Here is a 27,368-nt window from a genome sequence, read left to right on the forward strand (position 1 = left end):
CAACCTATGCACATCTGGCTCTATTACATGGAATAAAGTACAGGCAGAAAGTCCCTTGAGTGCTGGCCAACACCATGAGCCAAACTATAGAAATACGAAGACGTAAGCAAAAAGCAGCATAGTTTGCAAAGCTTACAGCCCTTTCATCTCAGTATTTTGAGGTCGGATCCCCTTGGAAACCAGTTGGGAACAACAAAAAGGCAGCCGAAGCGTTTGTGGATACAACACAAACCTGATTGTATTCTATGCTTTGACACCAAATTATGCTGGTAGTTTTGACTGCCTTAACCGTGATCCATTCAGTGTTTGGAGTCACAGCAAAGCATCGAAAGGAGAAGAGGGCGCACACCTCTTAGTGCCCCTTGTGACCCTGAGAGGTCGACACTGCAGAGCGAAAACACCTCAGACAAAAAGACAGTTTGCATCAAATCTAACCTCTTAATCTCCTGGATGGATTCTTTCTTCATAATTAACCCAAAACATGCAGAAAACCTGCTGTGACCCCCTTCCCCGTGTGCCCTCCACCCTCCTCTATACCCAGTGTTTCCACAAAACACGGATCAAAGCCATAATGCAGAAGCATATGGGTTTTAGGGGGATTTGCCGCATCTCAGGCTGATCCTAAATTATAGGCAGATCTCTCTAAGCCTCTGCTCTCCTGGCAGAATAGGTGTGAGAAAGAATGGACTTTTCAGGGGGACCAACAGCGGACTTCATACGTCTCGGTAGGACTGTAATGTCTGCCTTGGGATCGTCTAAAGAAAGCAGTGTTCAGTGCTTGTTTTCAGTTTTACCACCAAAGCAAAGAGAAGATCTCACACATCAGAACAATAAGAAACCGGCTGTTTTCTTGCCTTTTGTTAGTAACAACAAGCAAAACAAGTTTAGTTCTCACGTTTCAAGCATCTACATCCTTCGGTAAGTCGCCTAAAAGGTGTTTAAACACCAACAGCACTAAAACTTTACAGCAACACAAACAGTCTCTAACAATTAGGCCGCCAGCCCACTTTTATGGTGCAGCAACAGGACAACAATCAGGCTGCAGAAAAGTCCGTCGGGGCTCCAACCGCACGGAAGCCAGCTGGTGGTAAACTGAAATGTCTTTGGTGGAAAACGTGAAGGGGACTCTTAATTTCACAACTTGTGTGTCTAACCCGGCAAGAGTGAAACTCTTTACCAATCTCACTTTCAAATAAAGCATAAAAAGGGCCGCGCCCCAAATCTAGGAGGGTGGTTTTGGCCACAGAGATGCAAACAGCAGCTGACTTTTTGGTCCCATCCAGTGGTTTTTAAGCCAAGGCGGCAGCAGATGTTGTAGGTTGCTGCGTAAGACACAAGCTTCCACCCACATCTGGCTTCTCAGTTACCACTGGCTACTCATCACCAATCTGCAGAATGCCGATTCATGTGTTTGTGATACTCAGTGGGGTCACATGGCTCTGAAAGGATCGGATAATTGGCTAAATTACAATCAGACTGAGTTATTAAGTGCATGTAGACACCTTAATCTGACTAAGAACTGGATGGGATTCAGACCCCGAGATAACTGGGCTGAAAGTCACTCTAAACCTGCTTGTAGACGCTGAAGCACGTGGTGAATCAGACTTTGCGTTCTGCGCATGCTCCAGATGTTTTCCCGGGGTCGTGACCCCGGAAGTCAAAGGAGACGATATTCCTGTTGTTGTCGCCGTCAGAAAGAAACAAACAACGCGATGGAGAATGCTCCGTTGGGCATCGAGTTTGTGCAACAAGCAGCTCATCACAGAGCAAATGTAGAGGGACGTAGCTTCATCTGGCTCTGCGTTCTCCATCTTTCTCCAAAGCCTGAGTTTGTTGTTGTTGTTGGTGGTGAAGAGGTCAACAGGAAGTGGCTCTATTAGCAACAGCTGGAATGGGTACAGCGCCACCTATCATACCGGGGTATGACACGCTTTGTGCCTCTGATCCCATTCATTCACCCCCATATATCCAAGGAGAAATACCCTCGCTCAGCTCAGGCTGTGTTCGAAGCCGCATACTTCTCCTACTACTCCTACTAACTTTTTGAGTTTGTATGCGAGTTTGAGTAAGCAAGAAGTTCCCGGATGCATACTAGATTGTCCGAAATGTTGGGTATGCATCATGAGGTTACTACTCATACTCAAACTACCCAAGATGCAACGTAACGTGACGTCGCCGATTGTCATTTCCTGTCAAAACGGCAGTTTCAAGCTAGCTACAACGAGGGTAGGTTCACGTCCTATTTTCAAAACAAAAGCACCAATTGTATCGTAATGGCTTTCCCAATGATAAAAGGCAACGGGTATTTTATTTTGTGAAAATAATCAGAAGTGCGTTAGCTCACTGCGGCTAGCTTTAGTAGCGCCAAATTCGTGGGAACAAAATTGTAAACAGCCGGTATTTTGTCAGGTTTTCAACACGTTGGGGATCTAAACGACTACTTTCTCACCTGAAAATGTTTCAAATGTTGCTAAAGTTTACAGAGTTTAGAGCTTAAGGGAAATCAGCTTCAGGCCGGCTGATTCCGGCTCGGGCAGGAGCCAAATGCATTGTGGGTAAACGCTCTGCATACTGTCCAATCGATCAGTATGCAGTATGTAGCATGCGGTTTCGAACGCAGTCTCAGTCTTATTGTAATTAAACCAATTATCTGATCCTTTCGGTGCCATGTAACCCCACTGAGTCTCAGAGTTTCGGATCATATCCTATTTCCTAGGAATAGAACAAATAAAACATGTATGAAAGGATCTTACCTGGCCATAGTCTGTGGCAAAGACGACAACACCTCCAGAGCAAGAGGACACGGTGCTGGGAAGATACTGCTCATCCTCCCGTAGCCACACCCGATCACCCTGAAGAGAAAGAAGAGCAGATTTAAATAAACGTGTCCGTATTCAGAGGAAAAGCAGCATTAAAGGTTTAAAGTAGTGCTTCTGTGACGAGTCTGTTAAAGGAACATGTAACCGTCATGTTCTGATTTCAGTCCACAGCTCAGGTGGTTCTGCACTCGGTTATTTGCTTAGAACAGCAGATTTGAAGTTGCCATGGCGTTTCCAAGGCAGTCCCGGCTCCCCGACCATCGGGAGGCTTTGCGCCCTCATGAAAGCATTCATAGCTCGGCCGTGTTGGGTTTCAGAGGCCTCTGTACCTGTGCCCACCGGGGAGGCCAGTAAACCTGCATGTTTATGGATGTTTTTCAAAGGCCAACAGCAGAGCGGAGGCTGAAAACACTTTCAGACCTGCTGAACTGTCGACTTTACTGCTGCAGCTGCGGAAAGACTCTCCTTAAGGCCGACAGCTGGATACTTACTCACCAGGTTTTCTCCTCTCTGTTGTGTTTATGGGGAATTAGCAGCTAATTTCAGGAGTTTGGGGAGACAGTCAAGAGTCTTAGCTGTGTGTTTGGAGGATTTTGGCTCGGTTTTACCACGATTCTGGCTTTTGATACGTGAAAATAATGGTTGCAAGGTTACTGGTTTAATAGAAAGGCTTTTTATTTGCTTATTTGGTGGTATTCTATAGATACGATTGCAGTGAATACTCTTACTGGCTGAAGCTGAAGAGGCCTTCTGGAAATACGACTGAGGGGAAAGAACAGAGGGGCCTCCCTCTTAATCGGATAGCCACATGTCCTGCTGTTCATTAGCGTGACAGGCTAATGCTAATGGGAAAAACAAATGCAGGCTTTTTGTGAGACCCCCCCCCCCCCCCCCCCTCTGCTCTTTATGAACCAGGCAAATGAATGACCTTTGACCTCATCGGGACAGATAGGGGCACCTGGCTCGGAAAACAGTTAGCGGACACAGAGTAAAGCTCAGGTTTGCACCGTCAGCAGTGGATCAGAGGGGTCTATCTGTTGTTCTAAACCCCCGGCCCCTCGCTGCAGAGAGGCGGCACCATTAAAAGGTCCTGTGATCTCCTGGGGGGGGGGGGGGTATATAAATGTGACACTCGGAGGAAACTCATAAAGGAACCCGCCTTTTGATCCTGACTCCATCACGTGAGGTTGAAAGGAGAAACGACGTGTCGTTTTTTTCACTTTGTTCAGCGAATCATAAAGGAACATTCAAGCTTTCCGTGGGACGACCGTGATATGATGTTATTTGGGAAACTTCTGCTTCAATTTATCCATTTTTTCTGTGGTTTCTGCAGCTCCTTAAATGCTCGAGGCCTTTTAATTCCAATGATGAGGACGGACAGAAAACAAGAGAAGCTGAGCAGATGATGCAATTACAGTTAGCAGGACTTAAGTCTGAGGCTGCGCGGTGGTGTGGTGGTGATGCACCGGCGCCCTGGTCAGGGTGTAACCCCGCCTCTCGCCCAATGACAGCTGGGAGAGGCTCCAGCACCCCCACGACCCCGAGTTGGATTAAAGAAAATGGAAGTATGGAAGACTTAAGTCTAAGTGGGCACACAAGATGTCCAAGATTATTTTGGAGGTCTCTGCTGCTTTGCTATCATTTATTCTACTTTGGTTGAGCCTTAAAGGGATAGTTCGCCTCTTTTGACATGAAGCTGTATGACATCCCATATCAGCAACATCATTTCTGAACATCTTCTTACCCCCTGCTGCGTCCTGTGAGCAGAGTTCCAGCCTCGTTTTGGTGTTGATGAAGGTAGTCCGGCTAGTTGGCTGGGGTTTAAAAAATAAAGCGTTTTGCTTCTCAAAACAATATGCGTTCAAAAGAGTAATAGATTTACATCACAAAATTGTTCTCCAGGAAAAAGTCAGACCTCACAATCGCTTGGTGCTATTTTCTCTTTTCCCTTTGTATCACTGCGTTGGATTTTAGACATTTTAAGGCCTTAACTGCAGCTGAACAGGCATTTAACGACAAAGTAAACTCTGTTTAGGCTGTCCTAAAATTCACTACATTTATCGCAAGCAAAAAAAAAAATGGCTGAAGGCTCTTGGTAAATGGTGAAAATCACATCTCTGTGTTTGCTGCTCGGTCTGCACAGCAGGCAGTGATACGAAGGGAGAGAAAATAGGGCCAAGAGATTGTGAGGTCTGACTTTTTTCTGGAGAACGGTTTTGTGATGCAAATGCATTACTCTTTTGAACGCATATTGTTTTGAGAAGCAAAACGCTTTATTTTTTAAACCCCAGCCAACTAGCCGGACTACCTTCATCAACACCAAAACGAGGCTGGAACTCTGCTCACAGGACGCAGCAGGGGGTAAGAAGATGTTCAGAAATGATGTTGCTGATATGGGATGTCACACAGCTTCATGTCAGAAGAGGCGAACTATCCCTTTAAGTGAACCATTGTTTTTTACACTTGAAACTAAATATTCCACCTTTAGAAAGTTGTATTCGTTCAGCAGTGACCAGCCTTGGGAGCAAAGAAAGGAAGTCCCTACGGTTGACTTTGCAGATTGTTTTCAAAAGGAACACAGACGCTAATAAAAAGAACTTGTCGTGTTGACAGAGGCTGACGTCTGGCTCTTTTGATGCATAAAAAAAGGAGCCAAACAAAGAAAGATGCTTCATTGTTGTGAGCACAAAGAGATGGCGTGCACCGTTTACCAGCCCAGACCATATGGGCATTCCTGATGTGCACCAGCAGAGGAATCCAACGCCACCATCAACAGAGAGCGGGACCCTCCCATCGGCACACTTTTCAAGACCCCCAAACGCATGTATGTTGTGTTCAGCGTGTGCCGTCCGCCTCCTCGGTGCAGAGGGAGGAGGAAGGAGGCGTGAAACGGTGGCATCCTATTGTGCTTTCAACCCCTCCTCCCTTAATCTGCTCCACCCACCCTCCCTTTCCTCAACTCACACAGCTAGTAGCATGTTTCCGAACTCCAAGGCTCCAAGCCAAAAGTTCCCCGCTTCATCTCCCCTCCCTCATTCATCACCACTGATTGCCTGAACTCTGACTTCAAAGATCTCGTTTCGTAGAGAATAAGGAGCTTTTCTCATGAGGATAAACATTTTTATTCCAGAAACAAAATTGAAAGATACTTTAAAAACTAGTTCTTGTTACGTTTTGTTTGCATGTTGACGGATCTGTTCGTGTTTTCAGGGATAAATTAAAGATGAATTAAGGGTTGTTGTTTCATCGTGTGCAGAGAAGAATGTGTTGGTGAATTTATAACCGAACAGTTTAATATTTTAACTTAATTACCTTTTTTATTCTTCTTCTGTTGTGTTAAGTCAGACCAGCATAAACATTTATTTGTATCCTGACTGATTTTGAATAAAAATCAGATAACGTAGATATGGAAAAATAAGTCAAAGTTATCATCTAAAACAGACCAGGAGAAACTCATCCATGCATTCATCTCCAGCAGACTCCATCACTGTAACGCTCTTTTAACTGGACTTCCCACAAAGAGCATTAAACATCTGCAGCTCATCCAGAACGCTGCTGCTGGAGTTTTAACCCGGACTAAGAGATCTGAACACATCACAGCAGCTTTAAAATCTTTACTTTATATTCTTTTATGTATTTTTAATGCTTCTTCCACTCCCTGCTGCAATGCTTTTATTTTATGTAAAGCACTTTGAACTGTTTTGTACATGAAATGTGCTACAAATAAATTTGATTTGATGTAACTCTGGATCCTCAGCATGAGCTGCCTGATGAGTCGAAGCTGACCGGCTGCAGCTGATGGTTTGGTTTCCAGAAACTGAGATAATAAACATGCTTACAGTTCGGCTGAGATTGAGGTGTGAACTAGCCTGGCTGACGCGTCCACATCTCGATGAGATGGCGGTCTGGGAACTAGGTGTGCATTTTCTCGTATTTGAGGCGTGGTTTACGAATGCCTAGAGCCGTTTATTGGGCGCTACGAATGTCTATCAAATGACGTCAAGTTCTTCCCATGCTGCTTTGCGCGCGATTCATAGCCAATGGTATCACTTTTACCAGATGACGACAGAAATTCGACTAGGAAGAAGAAGAAAAAAAGTAAAATAAAAGTAAACTTGCGTTCTAAGCTACTTAAAACACTTTCTAAGGCTGCATTGAACGGTAACGTTGTGTCCGCTGCCATGTTGGATTAACACTCCACAAGCTTCGGTGTAACGCATAGACGTCGTCATCGTCTTGCTGCCCCCCCTTCTGTGATTGGCTCCCAAACTCAGACAAAAATAAGGGCGGTGGTTTCCAGGCTGACTTTGCAGTGAGAATGAAATCGTGCGCAAAGCAGCATGGGAATTCCCAGGCTAGGTGTGAACATGAGTCGGTTATAAAAGATGAAGGTTCTTCGTTGGCTTGCTTTTTGTTGTTGGTATGTAGCTAAATGGCTGCATCACCAGATAAGTTGCAGTGCATGAGAAAACTTCAGGAAGGCTGTCAAAAGTACTGAATAACAGAAGGCTTAACATTAAACCCTGTGGCACGCCAACATACACAGCACGTTGTTTTCTGTTAGATATTGTTTTATCAAATGAATCCTGTCATTTTATATCAATAACAACATCTTTCATGACCACGTCGTTGGTTTCCTTTCAGAAAAAAATCACACATTTTCCCAATTTTGACTTAATATCTTCCAGAAGAGTCAGTTTAGACGAACTAGTTAACAAACACAGATGAACAGGTACTAAATATCTGGTTTGTTCTAATATCTCCTGCAAAAAAAAAGAAAAAAAAACAGCAAAAAGATGTTTAAATAAAGCTTTCATGTTCGTTGAGATTAAAGGAAGCGGAGCCTCAGCTGAGTTAACATCCATAAATAAACAGGCAGACTCTTAAGACTCTGGGAAGGAGCTGTGGATCAAGACCCAGCTGTTGCAGCAGAAAGACCCCTGAGCCCCTCATTCCAGCTAAACCCGAGTAAAACACAGAGTTGGAGCTGTGAGAATGATGCAAACAGACGAGGAGCCACTGGGGGGGGGGGGCTTAAGATTGGGCTCATCTTACCTGCACAGAGGTGATGGGACGTAATGAAGAAATGTGTCGACTTCAGGATAACCTAATGTTTGGCTTTCTCTGTTATTTCAGCTCTCCTGTTCCAAGAAATATTGAGACATGTGATACCGGCTGACCTTTGACCCTGCAACTTCAGCAAAAAATGTAACCAGGAATCAAAGCCGAGGCGTCCTCTGAGGCCGCATCAACTCCAGTCCATAAAGAGGTTAATGCTCGACTATCACTGGAAAAAATCAAAGTCTTACCAAGTATATTTGTCTCATTTCTAGTCCAAATATCTCTTTACACTTATTATAAGACACAACTGCCTAACAAGCACCATTTCAGCCAGATATAGGGACTTGTTTGAAGACAATACATCTGGAATATTTTGTTAAGTGAAAAAGTCTTGAAAACAAATTGTTTTGAGTCACATATCATATGAAACAAGCTTTTTTTTCATTTGAAGAGGTTTTTAAGCTAATATCAAGATCACTTTAATCTCAAAAGTACTAAATATCACATCTTATTTCAAGAAATCTGGACAAGCCGATTTTCACTAGTTCCATTGGCAGATTTTTTTTTTTGTTTATTTCAAGCAAAAACGTCTTTTATTTGTTGTTTTTCTTACTTATTTATGGAGGGGCATTTTTTTCCAGTGTAACGCGGTTCCCTTTGTGCACTGGAAAAAATGCCCCCCCCCCAAAAAATAAGTTTAAAAAAACGACAAAAGACGTTTTTGCTTGAAATAAGCAAAGAAAAAAGCTTGTTTCATATGATATGTGACTCAAAACAATTTGTTTTCAAGACTTTTTCACTTAACAAGATATTCCAGATGTATTGTCTTCAAACAAGTCCCTATATCTGGCTGAAATGGTACTTGTTAGACAGTTGTGTTTTATATTAAGTGTAATGAGATACTCAATGAGACAAATATACTTGGTAAGATTTAGATTTTTTCCAGTGTGCGCACAGCTCAGATCTGAGTGTTCACCCACCCACTGCAGCACCTCTGTGGCGGACCTCCTGCCCTGAAAGTCTGGGGGGTAAAACCAAGGCAGTGACCCTTCTGCGGTGCGTATTTTCCCTCCGTAACCCTGACATGTGTGGCTGCCGCGCTCTCTGCAGTGCGGAGAGGAATCTGTTGTGCTGCGAGCGTTTGTACGCTGTCGGGGTTGGGAATGAGCAGCTGTCTCGTTTGGGAGATTCCACTTCCTCTCCTACAACAAACTGAGTGTTGTGCTCCACTACAGCCCTCCTCTTTAGCAGGGAAAGACAGTGAGGGTTTTTTTCTCCTTCTGCAAGCACTAAAACAGAGAGTCACCACAACCACCGCTCCGGTTTACATCCTGCATCTACCTGCAGATGCTGCTAGGGAGGACGACACCTTGATATTAACAGAGATAATAAGACAATCTGACCAATAATTAGGAGGCAGATGTCCAGTTGTTTTTCGTCAGGATTCAGAGCGCCACGCTGTTGAACTTTGACCCTGAATGCACCAGCTGTGCTGCAAAACGGGCACATCAGCAACAGCTGCAGCGCTCCATCAGCAGCGCCACTAAATCTTCTCTATGGACTCAGAAACTGTCCACAGGCCCAGGCTCACGGCGGGAAGAGACACCCCGAGTTGCATCTCTGAAGATCATTTTTTTATTTGAGAGAATGAGCATTGATCAAAGTTATTCAACATACATATTTTTTCTTATTTTCTCTCCCCCCCACTTCACCATGCTGCCTATACAAAAAAAATAAGCTGAATAATCAAAATAAAGATAGAGGGAAAAGTACACCCCAAATGTTACACTAGAAAAAAGTTAAACATGAAAATATACAAGATTAAAATAATAATTTAAAAAAATTAATTTAAAAAAAGACGATAATGATACAAAATAAGAGTTAAAAATAATTTTTAAAAGACAATAATGATATAAAATAATAATAAAAAAAAGACAATAATGATACAAAATAAGAATAATAATAAAAAAAGACAATAATGATAAAATAAAAAATAATAATTAAAAAAAGACAATAATGATACAAAAAAAAAGAAAAAGTAGATATTCAGGACAGTGCCAGTAGGTTATTTGCTTTCTTTAATTATCACTACACCGGTCTTCTGAGTCTTCATTCCCGTTTACTTTTCAGTCATCTGGGAGGGCTTCAAGCTTCTCCAAATAAGATAAAATGTGGGGCCCAAGTTTCATGGAATTTTTGGGTCGATCCTCTAAGGCAATATTTGATCTTTTCTAACTTAAGGAACAGAATCAGGTCTTTCAACCAGGAGGAGGCTTTGGGTGGATGTGCTGATTTCCACTCAAGTTCAATTCAATTAATTTTTATTTATATAGCACCAAATACAACAAATGTCATCTCAAGGCACTTGGACAATAAAGTAGGATTCTTCTCCGGGCAAGGAGAGTTGAAAAAGCACATTTTTAATTGTATTTGTCATCAGTTCACCCTCCCCTGGGACTCCAAATGTAGCTATTCCAGCACTGGGTTGGATATCTCTGTTAAAAGCTTCAGATAACGTTAGAAATATCGTAAAAAATGATAAAGATCAGTTTTAAATGATGTGCAAAATCCTTGTCTTCTGGACTTATGAGAAGGAACATTTCTTTTCTTAGAAGGTAAAGGAGAAACGTTGACCATCAGCACCAGCATCAAAATATTTCCAATGAAAGCAGGTTTGAATGTTGCCCCGTGTGCACATCACAGAGGCGACTTCAAACATCAAGCTGAGGGGAAGTGATGGTTGCTTTTATTTCTATCAAAAGGAAGTTAACTGGGGTGATTAAGCGCTCGACTCAGAGGTGAGCAGCGGATCAGAAGCAGCGCGTCACGCACCGTTTATCTGAAGTCTGGGAGGCTTTCTTATCTCGACTCGGAGCGCAGGTGTGCTGGCCGATTCTCTTTGTTTCATCACCCGTAAACCATGAACCCCGTTCAAAAGCCGGCTTTTCAAACCAGAAAAATCAAAGAGAATTTGTTCTTTGCTGAAAGTCTTCTGTGTCCATAATGTGGCAGGTTGAACCGCCATCCAGTATGACATTAATGGGACTAAAAGTCATTTTGTGAGAAAGAAAAGAAAAACACATTGCATCAGTTAAGCCTGGAGTAAACCCGACTTAATCCATCTGCACTTTGGGATGAATCTCAGTGTGGAGGGGGCGTCAGTCTGTGTTGAGTTTGGGTTTATTTGGGATTATTGATTTCTTTATGTGCAACATTCTGAGGGTTTGATGAGTTGGAGACGTGTACAACCATGTCTCATATCTACTACACCAGCTGCCAAATACAGACGCCCAAACAAGTGCAAAAACAGGCAAAACAAACCAAACACACTATTTAAAAAGGTCTGAGGCTATAGTAAATATCTAATACCAGCTCTACTGCTGATAAATCCCTCCGATGTCGACTCCAGATTCAACCCTGGCTGATTGCTCTGGAGCAGAGATACTCATTGTGCAACTCCTCAAGCTTTAATTCTCTAACTCGCATAGTAGCTTATAACAATATGGTAACAATAACAATACATGTTTTCAAATAACATACAGCGGATACTGCACAGTGTTAAGTATTTTAATTAAGTTTGTGTTTTTGTAGTATTAAGTATTTTTATTAAGTATTAAATAAGGCTTAATGGTGTTTCCTAAAGGGGGCTCTGTTAAACCTGGCAACGCAGACCGCTTAAACCACCGTCACACCTGACCGCAGAGCACGCTAGCTCCTTTAGCCAGCGGCGCGAGATGCAGGCACAATGGATCGGTTTTTAATTAAAAAAGGGAAAAAACCAGCACAGAAACCAGCACAGAAACCAGCACAGAAACAGAAACCAGCCCAGAAACCAGCCCAGAAACCAGCCCAGAAACCAGCCCAGAAACAGAAACCAGCCCAGAAACAGAAACCAGCACAGAAACAGAAACCAGCCCAGAAACCAGCACAGAAACCAGAAACAGAAACCAGCACAGAAACCAGCACAGAAACCAGCACAGAAACCAGCCCAGAAACCAGCCCAGAAACCAGAAACAGAAACCAGCACAGAAACCAGCACAGAAACCAGAAACAGAAACCAGCCCAGAAACCAGAAACAGAAACCAGCCCAGAAACCAGCCCAGAAACCAGCCCAGAAACCAGAAACAGAAACCAGCCCAGAAACCAGCCCAGAAACCAGCCCAGAAACCAGCCCAGAAACCAGCCCAGAAACCAGCCCAGAAACCAGCCCAGAAACCAGCCCGGAAATAGAAACCAGCCCGGAAATAGAAACCAGCCCGGAAATAGAAACCAGCCCAGAAATAGAAACCAGCCCAGAAACAGAAACCAGCCCAGAAACAGAAACCAGCCCAGAAACAGAAACCAGCCCAGAAATAGAAACCAGCCCAGAAATAGAAACCAGCCCAGAAACAGAAACCAGCCCAGAAACAGAAACCAGCCCAGAAACAGAAACCAGCCCAGAAATAGAAACCAGCCCAGAAATAGAAACCAGCCCAGAAATAGAAACCAGCCCAGAAACCAGCCCAGAAACCAGCCCAGAAACCAGCACAGAAACCAGCCCAGAAACCAGCACAGAAACCAGCACAGAAACCAGCACAGAAACCATGCTCATCCTGAATGTCTCACTATGATTACAACAACAAACTACAAATACAACATGAAGAAAGTCGAGCACATGCACGCCAGCTTCAGCTCATCCCAGTATTAAGGTAAATGTGGTCTGAATTGAACATGTATTGGCTGTGGTGTTTCTTTTTCTGTGGGATGTTTTATATGTAGAAATGCATATTTGCAAAAAAGGGGACTTTAGTATGTTGTGGTGAAAGTGGCTCTGCCCTTGATTTTGCTGCCAATGTGGCTCTGGTGAAATAAATAGAGTATCACTGCTCTGGAGAGTTGGAATTGTTTAGTTTAATAACTGGGAACATGAGAGCTCCAGATTCTGCAGTGGATCACTGAGTTAGAAGATGTTGTGCATCCACACAGTCGAAATCATGATTCACAATCCTTCAGGAATGTGATCAGAGTTTGTGGATCAACTTCAGGAACAAACTGCTGTGCTTGTGGATCTGTCGTTGGTCCAAATGTCTTTATTTTGCTTTGGGAGGAAATAAGATTTAACTGACATTTGAGCAAAAACACGACAGACGGTAACCATGACAGCAGGCAGGTAACGGAGGCGCGAGCTGATGTCTGTGTGATTCTTAAAAAAGGGCAAAAACCATGCTCATCTTGAATGTCTCACTATGATTACATGTCTGATTCAATGGGAAAATCGATTGAAAAGCACTTCACAAGCCCCAAAATGCATTGTGAAAATGCCATAAAAGCTGTATTCTAAACAGGGCCTTAATAAAAATGACATGGCTGATGCACAGAAAACTATGTGGAGAAGGTGGCGATGGCAGCACGTTCAGGTGTGTGAACTTCTCTGCTTTCTGTGATCCGATGAGGATTCAGCCCTGAAAATGAAGTTTTACTCACAAACGTACACATTTGACCTGACAGAACATCTAGATGTTTGGTCTTAGAACGCCAATTCTTCACCTCCAAATCGTTTTTTTTAAACCTACAAACATCGTACGTGAGGAAGTGTGTTTAGGACACGCAGCTGGAGGCCTTCAGCACAGATGTACGGCACACCGGCGCCGCCCTGCAGGCGCTGATGTTTCCCAGCGTGCGTCTGCGGCGGCGAGCTGCCTCAGGCCGTCGCTTTGTCTTTAGGAGATAAACTGCTCGCCCAGATTAATTATTAACCAGCACAGGGAAGTTCTTTTTATGGCCGAGGTTAAAGTAGAGTAACGCTCCAACCGCCAATGATTAATTATCTGTGGTGTGTTTTAAATGTGTCGGCAGCGTTCCGCCCACAGAGAGAAAGAACCGGCCGGATATCTGACGCAGAGAGGAGGGAGGACTCTGCCTTTCACAAACATTTTCTTTTTCTTTTGGAGAGTCTGTGCTCTGTTTAGTTTTCTCCACCACGAAGACACGAGAGAAACAACGTGCACACCGATGTTCAGTGGGAAACTGCCTCCTGGGAAATTAGATTAGATTGTTCTTTATTTATCCCACAAACGGGGAAATTCACTTGCCACAGCAGCAACAACAGACAGGAACGAGTAATTTAAAAAAAGAGAAAAAGTCAAGTGACCTAGTACAAATAATATTGCACACTATGAAGTTGAAATGAATAAAATATAAATAAATATGGATAAAGAAAAATCTCTATATGAGTGGAAATGCAGAAAGGAGGAAGTCCAAATGGAGCATGAAGCTTTGTCAGCCTTTGACCAATCACCTTCAGGTGCCTCTACAGACAGCCAATCACCTTCAGGTGCCTCTACAGACGGCCAATCAGCTGCAGCTGGACTGATTTGAAACTCAGACGGTGACAGAGGGTTTGTGGGAACTGATTTGTTCATGTTTACTGATGGAAAGGTCTCATAAAGTCAAAGCAAACTGTTGTGGCCATTTATGTTTGTAAATCATAAGTTCTATCAGTTTAGTTTTCTTTGGGCAGTTAGAATATACTTTAGTTAGTTTGGAATCAAAATCTGTAATTCATTTTTATATATCAAATTGTTTAGATTATTTTGGTAACTTTTAGACCCTCCCATTAATTAGAGAGATTAAGAACACACCGTGTTGGACGGTGTGAAGATAGGTTTTGGTAAAATGATTTTTTTGACCACTTTTTGAGCTTGTAAAATCAGATTAAGTTAACTTTCTATTTTCATCTAAGTTGTAAGAGATTTTTTGTCATAGTTTTGTTCATATCATTTGTCGGAAATAAACTACATACATTTTTTTAAACCGCCTGTTGCCACCCACGGCCTTTCTTAGAAAATTTAGTTTGGAAACTTAGAAGGCCGTGACACAAACTTTAACGGACGTGATAAAAGAACCCAGAGAGGAACACAAAAAGCTGTCGGGGTGAACTCAGAAGAACACATTTAAGTTGCAGCGAGTCGACAAACAGCGGCACACTCTCATCAGTGTACAAACTTCCATTAACTAAAGCAGAGATATTCATTGCGCGGCTCGCGAGCTCTAATTGGCGGCTCGCATAGTAGCTTATAACAATATGTTAACAATAACAATACATGTTTTCAAATAACATACAGCGAATACTGCACAGTGTTAAGTATTTTTACTAAGTTTGCGTTTTTGTACTATTAAGTATTTTTATTAAGTATTAATTAAGGCTTAATGGTGTTTCCTAAAGGGGGAACTGTTAAACCTGGCAACGCAGCCCGCTTAAACCATAGAGCACGCTAGCTCCTTTAGCCAGCGCGAGATGCAGGCACAATGGATCGGTTTTTAATTAAAAATGGAAAAAAACCAGCACAGAAACCATGCTCATCCTGAATGTCTCACTATGATTACAACAACAAACTACAAATACAACATGAAGAAAGTCGAGCACATGCACGCCAGCTTCCGCTCGTCCCAGTATTAAGGTGAATGTGGTCTGAATAGAACATGTATTGGCTGTGTTGTTTCTTTTTTTGTGGGATGTTTTATATGTAGAAATGCATATTTGCAAAAAGGGAACTTTAGTATGTTGTGGTAAAAGTGGCTCTGCCCTTTGATTTTGCTGCCAATGTGGCTCTGGTGAAAAAAAAACTGGTGAGTATCTCTGATCTAATGCAAAACACTGACTTCCATGAGCAGCATCAGATCAGTATGAGGGCAGGTACAGACTCTGAGAAGAAGGTGCACGATGGTGAGTAGGGACCCCGACTAACTGATGCTGAGTGGAGGGAACCATTCTCCTAAAAACTGCTAACTAACGTTTCTTGCTCAAAAAGAAGGAACTTGTTCGGCTGGATTCTCGAGAAGACGGATTACTCTCGTCAGCCGCTCTCTGCATGAAATATTAAAATTACAATCGAATCAACATGAGGAAAAAAAAGATCCTGCAGCTTCCAACGCGGCAGCTTGATTCCCGACGAACACACATCATCTGTCATAATAACTTCTGCTTCTGCTTCAGCTGCCTCTTATTGAATTTCCAGACTTTAATGCCCCTTAATTAGATGCTACAGACCCCTGAACCGCCCGGCCCGGCGAGCAGCGCCACGTACTCCTCCGCCCTGAACAGAAAGCATCTGCCGAGGCTTCGGATTGGCTGCGGAGGACACAGAATTCCTTCTGTAATGTCGCCGGTGGGTGAGGATTCTGATGGAAAACTCCCCGTCCTTCTGCATGAAAACGCTGCCTGATGATGCACCGCAGGGCGCCGCTGTGTTTTTCATGTAGAAATCTCTTCCTGATGGAGCAACGGAACAAAAGAGTCCAATCACACCCGATCGGCCTGTGAGATGCCAAAAATACCAAGTTCCCAAATTCCAGCTTTTCCTGGTGGAGATCAGACTGTGAAACACGGCCGTCTCCCTGTTCGGGGTTAAGTGAGAGCATGTGTGCGGCGGCAGCTCTGCAGCCACATCCGGCTGGTTCTGAATATTCAGACATTTTTTCCATCAACCAGCACGAGGTGCTTTTTTCCTCTTTATTAAAACCTGCTGTGGGTCCATGTGGGATCATCTCTAATGCGCCCGCTGCCTCTCTGCAAAGACGGTTTACTATCAGGAGGGGCTGTTTGAATGGGCTTTACAGGAAAAAAACCTAATAACTGCCTGTTGTAAACACACCAAAGTAAAACAGGTATGCACACATGCTCTGCTGTAAATAATCTGGGACTAACCGCAGTCACGTACCTACAGAAACTAGGTCGCAGCAGCCAATCAGAAGTTGCGAGGAGCTGCCGAGTATAAACTGTTTGATTAGTTTTTATGGGCTGAAACAATCGGACGTTTTACGAGTCATTCATAGAACAACCGAGCAGACTAACCGAAGACGTTCGGTCAGTGCAGTTCCTGCTTCAGACTACGCAGTTTATGTCCTTGGATGGTCCAAGACTTTAAGATAATAACTGGACTAAACAACTGGGACAGACGAGGCGTCTCTATCGGGTCAGATAGGTCTGGTACATTAGACACACGCCAAAAACAACACTCACTCACACTCACACGTTGTTTATCTAATCCGAAGAACATGACGAGGACGGTGGTTTGGCCCGTTCACGTCACTAATAACTGGCCAATTACACTCGGTTACATCCAAGTCCAACCGCTGTAGGATAAATGTGAACTATTTCTGGGTATCGGCGCTCGTTCTGACGGAGGCGCTGCCACACTTTACCTGAGACCAAGATAAATACTTTGTCTGTGAACTCAAGATTCCTCCGGCTTGTTCTTGGGCTTCCGATGAAAGAATCGGGCTCACGCTTCCACAAACCCAACAGACTCTGTGCTGTCAAGTGACCATTTATGTGTATGAGCATATGAGCGGAGGTGGGTAGAGCAGACACAAATTGTACTCACGTAAAAGTAGTGTTACTTCAGAATAATATGACTCAAGTAAAAGTAAAAAGTACTCATCCAAATAATTACTTGAGTAAGAGTAAAAAAGTGCTCGGTGAAAAAACCACTCAAGTACTGAGTAACTGTTGAGTAACGTCTGATTTATTTGTTAACACAAGCATTCAATCAGACAGACAAACATACTAAATAATCATCTTTAGGCAAATTAGAGTTCATCCAATCGATAAAATAAATTAAAGTTAATTAATTAATTACAAAATAGCTTAAATTAAAATAATCCAGGTAAATTCAAGAACTTCAATAAAAAATAAAAGAGACTTAGGAAATGTTTAAAACATATGTAACCCATATGTAACCTAAAAAACAAACATTCACCTATCCATGGGGGAAAAACGAGTTTAGGAAACTTAGCGCTACATGTTTCCTCAAGTTAGATGTTGAGTTTCTGCTGAAATGTGCGTTTGTTTTGGTTGCCACAGAAGACACATAATGTAGCTGCTGTTTCTCACTCTTTGTAAGGTAAACATGCTTTCAGTATGAGGCCTCGTCTGCGTCTTCATTTCCCACCGTTGGTTCTGACATTTTTCATCTGTTTCTTTCTTTGTTTGCTACGACTGCTAATGCTAAAGCTAACCCGTCCCGCCGCTGAGATCGAGTATGGTCACGTGACCAGACTGCACGGCTGCGTCTGATTGGTGGAACACAGTCAGGTGGTAGAGCCTTTGGTGGAAGTCTCTCTCTCTGTCAGAATAAAACATTAACATGAGGCGTACGCGGGGGGATAAAAATAATGAGGCGTAGAATACCAAAGAGGTAAGAAGAAAAGTAACCAGCTCATTGTAGCCTAATGTAGCGGAGTAAGAGGACAGTTTCTGCTGCACACATCTACTCAAGTAAAAGTAAAAAGTATAGAGATTTAAAACTAGAAGTATAATTTTTTTCAAAAACTTAAGTAAATGTAACTCGTTACTACCCACCTCTGCATATGAACACATGAGCTTTGTAAAATGATGCATAGAAAAACAGCTCAAAGCAGTTTCCCTGTGAGGATTCTTTAAGGTTTTCGGGTTATGATGCCTGACTGATATAAAAAGGCACTCCTCACAGCAGCTTAGAGCCTCACATCGAGGAAAAACCACGAGGACGTCACAGTCCGTGTAAAAACAATGACCTGCAGAGTGAGTTAGCAAAGAGCAAATATTAGCTCAAGTTCACACGCCGGAGCTGAGCAGAGCATGTTAACATTTGGCCCTAAAACCTTACCGATGATGGCAAACACAACCTACAAAGTCACCCACTTTAAAGAGCTTTAAATCATTCAGAGCTAATCAGATACGACAGCTGGACGCACCTGACCCAATGCAACAAAACCAACAAGTGCTCAGAATACAGACGAAGAAACCACGACAGACACTTTGAGCGAAAGCTGCCAGCAAAGAGGCTCATCTGAGTTGTTGCTTTGCCTTTCCCACACAAACAACAACCCTAAGTAGGGCTGAACAAAAGGAAATCCATCTTGTAACAATCATGCAGCGCTTACAGCTTCACTGACCACAGCATCCACTTTGAACAAGCTGCGCTTTCTCGTTTTTTATGCCTTATTTCACCGCTGATGACGTCATCGTTAGCTCAGAGGGTCTGTGGTTGGAACATATTCAGACTCAACCTTTAGAAAGCGAGTGTGTGGCTTGTTTCTGAAGGTGTGTGTTCGTGGGAGTTCAGGCAGGGACAGTATATTTGGAGCGAGTCTTCTCAGCCACAACCCAACCGCTTCCAATACAACCAGTCAGCTGGGTGCCAGAAAAAATATTCCCCTGACTGTAGTCCCGGCAGCAATTCAAGTTACACCCCACACACTTAGGAAAAATATTTAGCTGCACACAAACTTTACTTCTGGGAGACAGGCTTCGGGTTGATTGAACATTCGATGGTTTGCTTTGAGAAAGCAGTCGGTAAGATGTGAGAATGTGACCCAGTCTGAGTCAAAAGGTGTCAAATGCGTCTGTTTGGTCAGGAATCCTTTGCATCACACCTCAACTCAGAGAGCCTCCCGTAGCATCGGGTTTCACGGCTCCACCTTTAAGTCCTTACAACCCTGTTCTATAAAAACTGAGTAAATTAATTTAAAAAAAAAGTCAACGATTTTTCGTATTAAAATCCAACTTTTGATGTCAGTCCAGCTTCCTGGATCATGAATCTAAAGTTGGCAAGATTAGCTTTATTTGTAATGCATACACATGAAATTCGTCCTCCGCTTTTAACCCATCCAGTAATAAACCAAACTAGCTGAAAATTAGTAAAATTTAAAATTAGTTTTTAAAATAGCCTCATGCCTCCACAGATATCCTGAATGTGTTGGAGATGCAGCTGCTCTGCATGAACTACGTGCTAAGATGCTAAACTACATGCTAAGATGCTAAACTACATGCAAAGATGCTAAACTACATGCTAAGATGCCAAACTACATGCAAAGATGTTAAACAACATGCTAAGATGCTAAACTACATGCTAAGATGCGAAACAACATGCTAAGATGCTAAACTACATGCAAAGATGTTAAACAACATGCTAAGATGCTAAACTACATGCTAAGATGCGAAACAACATGCTAAGATGCTAAACTACATGCAAAGATGTTAAACAACATGCTAAGATGCTAAACTACATGCTAAGATGCTAAACAACGTGCTAAGATGCTAAACTACATGCAAATATGCTAAACAACATGCAAAGATGCTAAACTACATGCTAAGATGTTAAACAACGTGCTAAGATGCTAAACTACGTGCTAAGATGTTAAACAACGTGCTAAGATGCTAAACTACGTGCTAAGAGGCTAAACTACATGCTAAGATGCTAAAATACGTGCTAAAATGCTAAACAACATGCTAAGATGCTAAACAACGTGCTAAGATGCTAAACAACATGCTAAGATGCTAAACAACATGCAGTCCAACTAGAATGAGAGGCTTGAGTGATTCTACTTAAGTGATAGAAGAAGAAAAGTTTGATACAATATTTTACAGGATTATCTGCAAAGTACCGACTTAACAGGGTTCACTTAATTCTGACAAACTCAGGGAGAGACACTGCAGTCCACAGCCCTGCTGTCAATCCCGACTTTAAAAGGCTTTGTTTTTCATCTCTTATTAGAAAAATACTCTCAAACTCATCAAATTATCAAAAATGACATGAATATTTACAACGAAATGTGACCGGTTTTAAACTTCATAGTTTGGCAATAGGAGGGAAAGGAAACCCAACACTTAATCACTTTATAAACTGCTGTGTGACCATGACATGTGAAAGACTGGCCTTTCTTTGGAATTACTTCACATCATCTTCGCTTTATTTACAGTTTCCTTTGGTGACTGTTGCAACAGGGCTGCTCATCACCATTTTAAACTTTAAGGACTTTAAGCTTTTGAGTCTCTTACTTAATTAAACTTAATTATCTCCTTGTTCCCCAAGACTCAGACCAAAGCCCTGTTAACAACACACAGCACCTGGTGGACCTGCATTATTAACAAAGCCATTGTGGGGCGGGGTCAGGGGTCAGACGGCGGACTCTTGTGTCGGAGTGGGCGTGAGCGGAGGTGTTGACTGGAGGCTCAACAGGAAGCAGCTGCTCGTCGGCAGGTCGTCCTCCTCTTGTCAGTGATCGTGTTATCAGGAACTCTTTGCACAATGACACATGAACAAGAGGCCTCTACCAGCTGATTAAAGCCAGGCTGACTCAAATAGTATGCTAATAATCAAGAGATTGTTGTCATTGATGTCAGCGAAAGCTCTCCGACACTCTTTAAGCTACAAAGGACAACACTTTCCCACAGACACAAGAAGCTCGCACTGTCCTCCTCAGCTGCTTTTGGATAATTAAAAGGCATGTCGTTGTGAATCTGGAGAGCAGCTGTAGGGCGGACCCATGTGAGCGAGCAGCTGACTCGGGAGAGACTCGGAAAGCTCGTTCGGTGGGACGACAAACTGCCAGGAGGAAAACACAAGCAGAATATTTCATGAGCCCAGAACACGAAAAGCCTCAGATTGAACCAGTCGCAGGAAAGATGACAGAAAGCAGAGCTTCGGCCAAATGTCTCTGTGGTGAGACGTGTCAGAAAACACACGCTTATGGACGTTAAATACGTTTTCCTTCTTTAGATTCAATGCCTGAACAGAACTGTCAAAGTTTATTTTATAGGGCTGGCCGAGTTCACTCGTTATTATCGCGTTAACTCGTTTATTATTTAACGCCGATAAATATTTTATTGCGCATTAACGCAGGTTTTATTATTTATTTTATTATTGTAAAAGTCTGCTGCTCACAGGCTTTTATTTTGTAAAAGTCTGTTGCTCACAGGCTTTTATTTTGTAAAAGTCTGTTGCTCACAGGCTTTTATTTCGTAAAAGTCTGCTGCTGTCTGCTGTGGAACAGGAAAAGAAAGTAATCGGCGGATCCACCAAACATGGAGAAGGGTACGGAACTTTTACTCTGCCATTTTCATGTTAAAGTTCTTCCAGACGGCGGAGTCGACAGAACCAAAGTCATCTGTAAACACTGCCAAGTTGAATTGTCTTCTCAGCGTAGTAGTTCCAGTCTAAAATATCACTTAAAGGCAAAACACACAACTGATAGCAGCAAGTCATTCAAGGAAACAGACAGTGGAGCGAGGCTTCTACATAAAAACTACAGAAAGATGCTGATGTTAAAAGTGTGTTTGCACAACAAATGTTATGGCACTTTCATTCATATGGCAGCACATTTAAAATAAAGCTAAATGCTAAAAGCTATACGCTACTTTTGGATTCATTTTTGGATTTTGCGTACAAATGCGATTAATCGTGATTAATCAGGGAAATCATGTGATTAATTAGATTAAACATTTTAATCGTTGCCCAGCCCTATTATTTTAGAATTAAAACGCCAGCTTACCATTGAGGAGAAAAATAAATCAAATACTCAAACTTTACTGACTTGTCGATGCTCTTTAACTTGACTAAAACTATCCAATCAAACCTTTGGATGTCAGAGCTGGAATAATGTCAGCCAGGACTCTACTGAGACTCTGAAACTACTGGCAAGGTTAACTTCTGTCTGCATTACCAGTTGATAAGGATGCAGACAGCCACACAGATAATGGAGAGCACTCAGTTATGGCTGGTTTTGTGTGACAACTTCCCCAACTTTCTGTGTGCGATCCAGTTAAAAATGTGTCAGACTGACGTGTGAAACTGATCCAAACTGCGTCAGAATCTCAGGAGACGGAGCATTCGTCACACATCTTTACTAATCTCCAGCTGGACTTAACTGGCGAAGGAAAAGATAAAGTCAATCAGACAGCGAGGTTATCAGTTATCAGCTGCTGGGATTCAGTAGAAGAAGTAGTCCCGACCAGATGGGGACTCGAGTCGCTGTTTTGATGACTTGTGACTTGACTTGACAAAAAATAAAGACTTGAGACTCGACTCGGACTTGGACTTGGAAGTTAAAGACTCGGCACTTGACTTGACCTGAGACACGATGACTTGAATGACTTGAGAGTTGTTCAGTTCATGTTTTCAGTTTGAATATAAAATTAATAATTAAAACAATAATATGGATTACCCGGTAGGAGCGCAGGCTGAGAATGGCGTCATGATTGGATCCCTACCCTGTCAATCAGCCATGCCCTCTCTACATACCTTAGTGTTTATTGGAGAGAATAAACTCATATCAGATATGCATCAACATGTCAGCGGGACCGAGAGTCGTTGTCTTCGGCTTTAATCACCATTTTGACGGCAAAAAGACGAACAGCACAGTGCAAGACATGCGGCATCAACATCTCTGACAGCCAGACGACAACTTCCAACTTTGTTCATTATTTGAAGATCCATTCTGACCAGTAAGTGCTTGTCATATCTAATATTAACCTGTTAGCCTAGTCGGTAGTTAGCTAACGTTAGCTTGATATGATACAGGGTGGGGGTGGGGGTGGGGGGAAGTTACTTATATCTTGTCTTGATCAGATTCTGCAGGTAAAATTGCAATAATAAGGTGACTTGACCTGTTACAGGACTTGACTTGCCCAAGAAAAAATGACTTGGGACTTACTTGAGACCTGCACATGTGGTCCCATCTCTGGTCCTGACTATTAGGAGGGGATAAAAACAAAACTAAAGGGTGGTGGACATCCAAACTACATCTGGGAAGACAGCGTTCTGTCACCCGACTTCAAACTAAAAACATTAGTAGAAGTTTTTATTTCCACCTTTCTCGTTTCCATCAGCCTTTCCTTCCTCCTGAGATCATTAAAGATAACACAGCTTCCTGCAGCCTTGGATGGGGAAGGCAAACCACCTCGCCTGAGGTAAAGACCGGTTAGACGCAGTCAGCTGACGTAGGAGAGTCACTGCAGCGCCGCGCGATAAACATCAGGCTGAAGTCTGGAACTCATAATCAGTTGGACACACGATTACATGACTGGTCTGACGTGAGTTACGGCTTCCTTTTGGGGCACTGCTGACAGAAATGTGTGACTGCAAGCAGGTTCAATTTGAAATATATTTGTCAGATACACAAAACAAGTGATATTTCCATTAAAATGTGATTAAATGTATTGTGAGTTTGGGAGATTTCCCCTGTGTCAACGCCAGCAAATCTGCCCTTAAACAGAAAACAGATGAGTTCCCAGCTGATCCCGGCACTGTGCAGCCTCTCTCATTATAACACAGCTGGAACGTGCGCTTTCCAACCCGACTTCTGCGGGTTAATACTGACCAACAGGTAGCCAGAGTTCGGCCGTGGCACCACGTGTGAAGCCAGAGAGAAAGAAGCACGAAGGAACTTCACCGTGACTGAACAGCTGTGGATTCTGCTGTCAAATCCTCCCAGACAGGCTTTCACAATTTTGGAATATTTCTTCCTCCATTACCAAAAATGTTGTTGCTCAATCGTGCACAAACTTTGCTCGTGGCCATCTGAGTGTCTGAACATGTTTACTGAAATCTTTCCGGATGAATCCGTAGGGTTTAAAGAGTCAACAGGGCGTGCCAAGTTTCACTGTTACGCCATCGTAGGCGAGTGTCAAAACCTAAAGCAGGACCTGGAACAACTAGTCCATGCATTCATCTATAAAAAACAACAAAATAAACTACCATATAGGGGTGGGCGATATGGAAAAAATGTTGTATCACGATTTTTTTGCGTAAAATCACGATTTCGATTTTTTTATCACGATCTTCCACCCAAAAAAAAAAAAAAGACCAATTACAGTAGAGTTAAGTCGACATGCTGAACCACAGAAGAGCTAAGGAGTAAAAGAAAGAATTTGGCAATCAACACATTGTAATTCAACTGTAAGCCAATTCAAGATGAAAAATAATGATCTAATTAATGACATCTGACACAGTGAGAGTGAAGCAACCGGAACTAGAAAAACGAACCACTGATGACGACTTGACTCCACCTGTTAGAAAGCCCATGTTGTTTGGTTATTTTCAGTTAAATACATTAATTACCTCCGCCAAGGAGGTTATGTGATCGCCCGAGTCTGTTGGTTGTCTGTCTGGATGTTCGCCTGTTCGTGCTGCAATCTTGCGACCTGCCACAAGGTGGCGCGACCTGGCGGAGGTTTGCACTCTCTGAGTGCATTTCTAGTTTATATTGTGTTTTACGGTGAGTTTTCATACGTCCAACGTTCGTGAACACACCATAGACGTTCCGATGTTCCTGAATGTACCGCACCTGTGCGTGAGACGATGTCGCTGTAAAGTTTCGTTTCTCCTCCCGATGCAGCAGTGAGCAGCTTGTAATTTTCCCTTTGCTGTTTTCACCTAACATTAGCCTGTACACCCTGGGTTTATTGTGTGTAAATGCCAGAAGAACCACAGCCAAATAAATCCACCACAAACTGGACATCTGTATCCGTGTCTTTTAACGGGGACACACACCATACACCAGCATTAAAAAAAATAAATAAATCATTGCGCTGATTGGCAAAGGCGATCTATACGGTTTCTCTAATTTGGTAGATCGCCTGCGATTCTCCACTCTTCCTCACCAGTCACGATTTTATATCGTCAGATCGCGCACCCCTACTACCACAGCTATGCAGATGACACGCAGATATACATTACAATGTCACCAGGAGGCCGAGGCTCTGTACAGGCTCTTGGTAAATTTATTGAGGAGATTAATGACTGGATGTGCCACAACTTTCTCCAGCTAAACAAAAACAAAAACTGAGGTAATCGTCTTTGGAGCCAAAGAGAAACGATTACAGGTCACCACAGAGCTTCAATCTATACACCCAGAAACTACCAACCAGGCCAGAAATCTGGGTGTAGTGATGGACTCAGACCTAAATCTGTAAAAACACATTAAGGCAGTAACAAAGTCAGCCTACTATCACCTTTAGAAAATATCAAGGTTAAAGGATCTGATGTGGAAAAACTAGTCCATGCATCCATCTTCAGTCGGCTTGATTACTGTAACAGCATCTTTACAGGTCTACCTAAAAAGTCAGTCAGAGACCTGCAGCTCATTCAGAACTCTGCTGCTTGAGTCCTCACTGAGACCAAAGAAGTGGACCCCATCAGTCCAGCTCTGAGGTCTTTACACCGGCTGCCTGTCCATCAGAGGATAGACTTTAAAGTATTGATGCTGCTCTATAAAGCTCCGAATGGTCCAGGACCAGAATGCATCAAGGACCTCCTGACCCAGTATGAACCTCCCAGACCCCTCAGCTCATCTGGATCCGGTCTTCCATCAGTTCCCAGAGTCAGAACCAGACATGGAGGAGCTGCATTCAGCTTCTGTGCTCCACATGTCTGGAACAAACTCAAACGATTCTTAATTAGCTAATATAGCATCAGCCAATTAGCTAATGTAGCGTCAGCCCTTTTCACCAGCCGGTTGAACGTGGCACTGATATGCCTTTTATTCCATTATTTTATAGCCAAGGCCATCACTAAAATGAATTAAAAAAAGGGGATTCTGTTCATCAAACCTATATTTTTTGTTTCGATCAAACATCATTAACGAGCTGCGATGACTGAGAGCTTCGGCGCTCCGTTAACAAACAAACAGACTTTACATACTCGCTCAACAGAGCTTCCAGATGACATCCTGATGACAACCAGCTTTTGTTTCCCTGAACAACCAGGAACATTTGAGTCATTGTGTCTCATTAACCATTCAATGCTTCTGGTAACTGAAAACTAACTGTTGATTCACACGATACAACAGTCAGATGATGCATTCATTGGGCTAATGGTTATGACTTAGCCATGACTTCAATAATCAAAATGAAATAAACCGTAGAACAAAGAGAGAGTTTCATGTTTAACGCTTTGAGGCTAAATACATGGGCCTTGGTATCATATAATTCACAGTGCTGAACATTCCCCTGAAGAAAGGAACACATTGCCACTGTGATGACAAAGACTCGAGTTACACCGAGATGTTCTGAGCGTGTGAATAAACATGAATAATGGAGCATACTGAGTTTACCACACCTTGCAATTACAGGCTGAAAGTAATCAAACAAACAACGTGCTATAAATCAACATGCAGAGAAAAGCAGATGTTGAAAGTGCCTGTAGGGTCACATTCTGAAATACTGGAATGCACAGACTCCCCCAGAATATTTGATAGAGGTGGGTGAGTTTGAGCCGAGGCTGATGGAGGAAACAGGTGTCTGAGCCGTTGGGAAACAACTTAATATGCACAACTTTTGGGGGGTTCTTTTACCAAAAAAATCCATTGCAAACCGATTAAACCTTCCAATAAACATATTTTATACTACAAACATTTATCAAATCCAATGCAAACCAATTAAACCTTCCAATGAACATATCTAATACTACAAAACTTTATCAAATCCAATGCAAACCAATTAAACCTTCCAATGAACATAATTTATACTACAAACATTTATCAAATCCAATGCAAACCAATTAAACCTTCCAATGAACATAATTAATACTACAAAACTTTATCAAATCCAATGCAAACCAATTAAACCTTCCAATGAACATAATTAATACTACAAAACGTTATCAAATCCAATGCAAACCAATTAAACCTTCCAATGAACATATCTAATACTACAAAACTTTATCAAATCCAATGCAAACCAATTAA

At 42.5% G+C, this 27,368-nt stretch overlaps 1 protein-coding gene across 1 annotated transcript in view; it reads right to left on the reverse strand.

Moving 5' to 3' along the window:
- Positions 1–27,368, reverse strand: part of myo10 (myosin X) — a 193,702-nt gene that overhangs the window by 134,445 nt on the left and 31,889 nt on the right. The window contains exon 2 of the mRNA XM_075482688.1: positions 2,754–2,852. Within this exon, the coding sequence (XP_075338803.1) occupies positions 2,754–2,852 (99 nt within the window). The remainder of the gene's footprint in view (positions 1–2,753; positions 2,853–27,368) is intronic.

This window comes from Odontesthes bonariensis, chromosome 14, assembly GCF_027942865.1.
Source record: "Odontesthes bonariensis isolate fOdoBon6 chromosome 14, fOdoBon6.hap1, whole genome shotgun sequence".
In the NCBI taxonomy this organism is placed as follows: domain Eukaryota; kingdom Metazoa; phylum Chordata; class Actinopteri; order Atheriniformes; family Atherinopsidae; genus Odontesthes; species Odontesthes bonariensis.